General features: G+C 72.4%; 1 protein-coding gene across 1 annotated transcript; it reads right to left on the bottom strand.

Annotated features, from left to right (window-relative positions):
- Nucleotides 1–216: 216 nt before the first annotated feature.
- Nucleotides 217–6,379, bottom strand: TMEM198 (transmembrane protein 198). The gene is made up of 5 exons (XM_059727594.1): nt 6,272–6,379; nt 3,813–4,063; nt 2,424–2,999; nt 1,894–2,102; nt 217–1,627 (listed from the first exon to the last, which is right to left on the bottom strand). The coding sequence occupies exons 2-5, from the start codon at nt 3,973–3,975 to the stop codon at nt 1,484–1,486; spliced, it is 1,092 nt and encodes a 363-aa protein (XP_059583577.1). The 5' UTR covers nt 3,976–4,063; nt 6,272–6,379; the 3' UTR covers nt 217–1,483.
- Nucleotides 6,380–6,595: the final 216 nt, after the last annotated feature.

Raw genomic sequence — 6,595 nt, 5'->3', positions numbered from 1 at the left:
CCAGCTGTGGGGCCTGGGTGACGGGAAGGGGTTGGTGGCTCTGTGCGCAGCAGGGCTCTTCTGTGCCTGCGGGTCATGGCACGTCGGACCAGACGCCCCCACGGCCCCGGGGCTGGATGGAGCCAGGACCTACCCCTGGCCATGTGGCTGGCCATGCCCCCAGCACCCGGCTCCGTGCCCTGCTCTGCCTGCCCCAGGCACACACAGGGCCGCGGCTCCGAAAGGCTCTTTACTGCGCGGCCGCAGCCAGCAGCGTTTGGCACATTTACAAAAAGACTGAGAACGCGCATTGGGGGGGGGGGGGGGGGGCCCTGCCGAGGTGCCGGGGCCGGCGCTGGGGTAGAAACATGCAGCGTCCGGGGGCTGCCATGCTGTGTGCGGGTGGGACCCCCAAGGGCGACGGCGCAGCGGGGCGCAGCACAGGCCGGGGTGGTAGTGCTGGTGTGGGGGGCATGCAGGCCCCCTCCCCACCCCACCCCACTTCCCAGGGCCTGTCCCTCCGCAGCTGGGGGATGTGGGGGTGGGCAGGGGTATCCCCAGGAGCAAAGACAAATCACAGCGAGATGCGTATGTACAAGGCCAGAGCCGCGCAGGGACGTGGGGGCACCTGGGCAGACCTGCAGCCCCTGGGGCCCCGGGACCGGCCCCATGCTGCCTGCCCACGGGTCCGGTCCCCGCCCCCGCTACAAATACAGTTGCCAGCAAAACAGCAAACTGGTGCGTCCAGGGCCCGGAGGAGAGCGGCCCCCATCCCCGACTTGGCTTGGGCCCAGGGGAGCCGGCGTCCCATGGGAAAGGCCCCGTGTCCTGCACCTGGACGCCCTGCCCTGGTGCCAGTGCCCCCCTGCTGCCCATGCCAATGCCAGCAGCAAGCAGCAGCCGTGTCCATTGCGGTGCAGGCGCCAGGGCCTGGTAGGGCGGCTGCCCGAGCCCAAGTCAGGGGTCAAAGACAGGACAAGAGCGCCGTGGCCCCCACCCCCATCCCCTGGGGCCCTGGCAGCTGCCAAGTGGGGAAGGAGACAGCCTCACCAGCGCTTGCAGCTGGACCCCAACGAGGGTGCGGGATCCCAAATTGGACCCTTGCCAGGGAGTGGGGGGTCGTGGCTGCCTGGGGCAGGCGGTGGGAGCGAGTGGCACAGTCCGGGGGCCACACTTGGAGTATGGACCCCCCCGGGGTGCCCGGCCTGGCTGGGGGGGCAGCTTGGGCCTGGGGGCAGGGGTGCATGGAGGGGGCGGTCTCACTGTGCTCCAGGCCTCTGCCCCGCCCCCCCCCAGCTGAGTCCTTACTGGCAGGGAAGGTTAACCCTTTCCTTCCCTCCACTGCTCTTATCCTGGGGGCACTGTGCAGAACCCCCCTCTCCTACAGCCCAGGGGGTGGATCCACCGTTTGGCCTCCAGGCCCCGGGCGGATGTGGGGCAGCCCCTTTCCCGCTGCTCCCTGCAGCCCTGGGCCCCGTGCTGGTGTCCTGCAGTGGCTGGGGGGCTATACGCGCACGGCCGGCCCCGCGCCTGTGGTCAGGGGCACGGTAGAGCCACAGTCATAGTCCAGGTCGACCACGGCATGCGAGGCAATGAGGCTGTTCAGTGATGTCCCTGTCTGCCGGTCCCGGAAACTCTGGATGTAGCTCTGCACCGGAGAGGGGAGGCGTGAGGGCGGCCGGCTCCGGCTCCAGTCCCCCAGCCCTCGCCTCTCCCCTGCCCAGCCTGGCTGCAGCACTGCCCCAACAGGGCAGGGTGAGTGCGGGGCACGTGTCACCAGCCTGGGGGTGGGACAGCTTCCCCTGCTGCCCCATGTGCTGGTTGGGCCCGGGGTGCTGCCTGGGGGTGGTCCTCAGCACCACTCCCTCCACGCCACCCCATCCTCCCCAGGGCAGGCATGGGGAGAGGACTCACCGGGGAGAGGACGTCCCCGTCAAAGCGGCGCACAGGGTTGGGCTTGCGGCGGTAGGCGGGCTCAGGTGGGTGAGCCTTGTGCGGGTGCGGGTGGGGGTGCGGGTGGGGGGCCGGCGGGTGCAGCCTCCGCTTCTTCTTCTTCTCCTTCCGCTCTTCCCGCTGCTTGATCCGCATCAGCTGCACCCGGCGCTGCTGCCGGCTGATGATCACTGCGGGCGGCACCGACACGGGCACGGGGCCGGTGCTGAGCGAGGGGCTGGCAGCACCCGTGTCCCCCAGGCCCCCCTCCCTTGCCCAGGGCCTGCCCACCCAGGCCCTGCAGCCCCTTCCCTACCACCTCCCTGCCTCTGCCAACCCCCCCACATCCTCCTTGTCCCCAGCACCGATGCTGACACTCCTGGCATGAGTTCCCAATACCCAGACACTGAGACGGTCACTCCCAGGGCCCTAACCCCCGAAGCAGCACCCGTCACTTGAGCCCAACGCTGACCTCCAACCCCCAGACCCGCCGCCTGCGGCCCCTCCCTTACCTTCGGTGTGCGAGTAGCCCTCGGCCGTGACCTTCCACTGCACCAGGACGCCCAGCACGGCCAGCAGCGGCCAGAGGCCCAGCACGACCCAGCTGTACCAGCAGACGGGGCGGGCGGGTGCCGCTTTGACGCGCTCGTAGACGTACTGCACCAGCAGGAAGAGCTCGAGGAAGTAGTCGGCTGTGACGGTCATGACGGCGCTGCCGAAGACGGCAGTGGAGAGTGTGGTGAAGAGGCGCTGCCACTGCAGCGTGAGCACGGCGCACAGCAGGCCCCCGCCCAGCAGCAGCCCCAGTGGCACCCACACCGTGGGTGGGTGGTAGAACTGCTCCATGGCCACCAGCCCGGCCACGGCCAGCAGCAGCCCCAGCAGCAGCCCCACCATGAAGAGCCCCACGCTGCGCACCAGCATGGTGACCAGCCCGCACAGCACGCCGATGCCCAGCCCGATGCCCACCGAGGCCTCCACGCTCAGCTGTGTGTCCAGCACCCGCTCCTTGTAGCACAGCATGAAGATGACGATGGAGCCAAACATCAGCCCCGTCAGGAACATCACTGCCTTAAAGCACCGGTATCCTGAGAGGGAGGTTGGGGAGCTGTCAGGGGAATGGGCGCAGCCTCCCGGCCCGGGCCATAGACCCCTGGACCCCTGGCCAGGGTGCAAGGGCAGGGACAGGGCCGCAGTCGGGGGATATGGGGCCGTTGCCCCTGCATCCCTAGCCCAGATTCCCGGCTGCACCGCAGCCCCCCCCCCCCGGGTGCGGGGGCAGAGACAGGGCCCTGACTGGGGGATATGGGGGCACAGCCCCCACTGTACCCCATCCCATACTGGGGCACGAGGGCAGGGACAAGGCTGCCGTCAGGGAACATGAGGCCACAGTCCCCACACCCCCCATCCCCTCTAGGGTACAAGGGCAGGGACAGGGCCCGAGGCTGAGCTGGGGAAGACACCGCGGGGCTGTTCTCCCAGCTTATCCCTGCGGTCAGCAAGCCCTGGCTGTGGCAGTCAGGTCTGAGCTGCCACTGCCCTGTCCTCCTTTCCCCTCCCCGTGGCTCCCACACCCTCACCCCCAGGACCTTATGTCTGAGCTCCAGGGAGGGGCCTGGGGCCTGCTGCAGCCTGGGGTGCAGCACCGTGACCTCCTTGCATGGGCTGCATGCAAGGTGTGCATGGGGCTGTACTTCCATCAAGCCCAGGTGCTGCATGGTGCTGCCCTGTGTCCACACACCTGTGGACCGGCGGCTGTGGGGGGCAGGGAGTCAAGCCCCCCCACATGCTGAGGGACCAGGAGGATGACTGCGCCCTTCTCCCGCCTGCCCCTTTGCCTTGACGCCCCCACCCCGGGTCACACCGTCCCTGTCCCCACCCCCTGCCCCGTCCTTCCTCACCAAAGAAGCAGTAGATGATGCCGAAGAGGCAGCACATGGCGCAGACGACAGAGGGCACCACCTGGTACCGGCGCTCAATCTCCTGCTCACAGCTGTGTGCCCAGCCCGGGCTGGCGTCTTGCGGCAGCAGCTGGAACCGCAGCGTCTGCACCGTCGCGGTCATGGCTCATTGGGGCCCCAGACGCGGTCTCAGGGCCCCCACGCTGTCCCCATACCCTGCCGGCCAGGCTGTGGCCTGCAGCCACCTGCAGCTGTGGAGAGAGGGCAGGGGTGGTCCAGGGGGTCTGGGCTGGGCCGGGCCGGGCCGGGCGGTGCACACAGCATCGGGCCCCTGCATGCCCTGTGCCAGCTGCGAGGATGTGCCGTGTTGCCAGAGAAAGAAGCCACAAGTTCGCAGGGAAACTGAGGCAGCAGCACCAGGAAGGGCAGTGGGACCTGCTCCAGGCTCCCCACAATGCACCCGCATCCACAGGTGCATCTCAAGCTGGTCCAGAGAGGTGATCCTCCCCCTCTACGCAACACTGGTCAGGCTGCAGGTGGAGTACTGCGTCCAGTTCTGGGCGCCGCACTTCAGGAGGGATGTGGACAGCATGGAGAGGGTCCAGAGGAGGCCACTTGCATGATCGGGGGCAGCAGGGCAGGCCCTACAAGGAGAGGCGATGGGACCTGACCCTGTTCAGCCTCTCGTTAGGGGAGATCAGCAGCAACTAGGAAGGGCCCTATTCCCCCCAGCACCACCTGGGGTGACGGGCAGCAATGGCCAGACGCTGCTGGAGAACAGGTTCAGGCTAGAGATTAGGAGGCAATATTCACAGTCAGGGCAGCCAGGATCTGGAACCAACTTCCCAGGGAAGTGGTGCTCGCTCCTGCCCTGGGTAAATTCAAAGAGAGGGTGGACGATCGCCTGTCTGGGGTCGTGCGATCCCGGCGTGGGCTGCAGCCAGCGGTGGGGGTCACACTAGGTCTATTCAGGTCCCCCCTGACCCCAAACGAATACGAAACTATCCCGGGGCGGGCGGTCCCCAGGGAAGAGAGGCTGTCCCAGCCCGGGGGACCCCCGCCCGCCCGCCCGCCGCGCCCCGCACCCCACTCCGCTGCGCAGCAGCACCCCCGTGACGTCACCCCCCACGGCTCCGAGGGGCAGCCCCGAGCCCTGGTGCTGGTGCTGGTGCGGGGCGGGCCCCACCCCAGCCTGGGCCCTGCCTGCGGCCCCAGACGGGGAACAGGCCCTGGCCGGCCCCGCGGGAAGGGGTCACCCGGGCTAGCGGCTGGGCCGCGCGTGCGGCCTCGGCCTGGCTGCCTCCCTCCCCCCCCTGCAGATTACCCCCGCCCCGCCCGCCCGCCCGCCCGGCGTGTTGCTCGTTTGCAGTAATTACGGCTCCTCTCAATCTCCCCCCAGGAGCCCGCAGCAAAGGCCGGTCCCCGCTGGGCGCCGGCGCCCGGACACCCCCCCGCCCCGCGCCCGACCGGCACAGCCACCAGCACGGCGATGGCCCGGCCCGGCCCGGCCCGGCCCGCACGAGGCGGCGGCGGCGAAGCCCATTGGCGCGGGCTGTTGCTAGGGGCGCGGGCGCCGGGGATTGGCTGCGGCGCGTCCCCCCCCCCCGTCCCCGCCTCGGCCGCGGCCGGCTCGCGCCGGCACTGCGCGCCCCAGCCGCTCTGCCCCGGCCCGGCCCCAGCCACCCCGGCACCTCCCTTCGCCGGCCCGCGGGGCTGTGAGCGCAGGGCCGGGCCGGGCCGGGCGGGGCGGGGCGCGGCTCGGGGGGGCGCCGCTGCCCCGCCCCGCCGTGTGCGCCCCGGCCCCGAGCCGCCGGATGGGGGGTGGGGGGCAGCCCCCCGTGCCCGCTGCCATGGCAACACGCGCGCTGCCGGCTCAGCTCCGGCACGGAGCGCCGGGCACCCCGCGCTGGGGCCGGTCGTGCTCCCCCCGGCCCGGCTCCGCTGCCTGGGGCGCCGCGAGCCCTAGTGCTCGAAGGGCCCCCGCCGCGGCCACCCCTGTCCGGCACGGTCCCAGCGCCGGGCCCCGTCCCGCGGGGGCCACCCCGGCGGCCGCAGGTCCCGGGCGCCGCTCGCCCGCGGCGGGTGCAAGCGGCCCCGGGGATCCCGCCCGGCCCGGCCCGTCCTGCCGGCAGCGCTGGGGGCTCGGCCCGGCCCGGCCCCGGCCCCCCCCGGCGCGGGGCCCGCGGTGCTGGGGGCGGCGGGGGCGGCGCGTTGCCGGGCGACGGCTGCGAGCCCCGGGCGGGCGGGCGGCTCCTCCCGCTCTTTGTTCGGGCGCCGCGGCCCGAGCCCCGGCCCCCCCGCCCCCTCGGCCCCGCCCCCGCCGCGCCCGCTGCCCCAGGCGCCCCCCCTGCGCCCCCGAGCCAGCCCCGCCCGCTGCCCCCGGCCCGGCCCGGCCCCGCGGCACCCCACGGATCGCGCCCCGCGGCCCGGCCCGGCCCGGCCCAACCCCCCGCGCCCACCTGCGCTCGCGGCCCCGCGCCGGCCCCGGCCCCGATCCGGGCCCCGATCCCGGCGCATGGTCCCGGCCGGGCCGAGCGCGGCCCGCGGTGCTGAGCGGACAGCTCCGCTGACGTCAGCGCGCGTCACCGAGGGGCGGGCCCGGCGGCGGAAGCGGGAGAGACGGGGCGGGGCCACGCGGGGGCAGGTAGAGGCTGGGGGCACGCGGGGGCAGGCAGGCAGGTAGGGGCTGGGGCTGGCCTGGCCCCGTCCTGCTCAGCCCCGCCGATTAGTGCAGGGGCCGGCAGCCGAGGGAGCCCGCGCGCCCCACGGCGGCGTGGCCGGGC

This window comes from Alligator mississippiensis, chromosome 4, assembly GCF_030867095.1.
Source record: "Alligator mississippiensis isolate rAllMis1 chromosome 4, rAllMis1, whole genome shotgun sequence".
Taxonomy (NCBI): Eukaryota; Metazoa; Chordata; order Crocodylia; family Alligatoridae; genus Alligator; species Alligator mississippiensis.
Note: the sequence above shows the minus strand (reverse complement) of the source record. Positions and strands in the feature narration are given on the sequence as shown.

Excerpts from the sequence above, each read along its gene's own strand:
- TMEM198 (XM_059727594.1), bottom strand. The coding sequence starts at position 3,975 with ATGACCGCGACGGTGCAGACGCTGCGGTTCCAGCTGCTGCCGCAAGAC. Across the intron at positions 3,000-3,812 it reads CATCATCTACTGCTTCTTTG|GATACCGGTGCTTTAAGGCA; the intron begins GTGAGGAAGGAC and ends CCTCCCTCTCAG. Across the intron at positions 2,103-2,423 it reads GGGCTACTCGCACACCGAAG|TGATCATCAGCCGGCAGCAG; the intron begins GTAAGGGAGGGG and ends TGCCGCCCGCAG.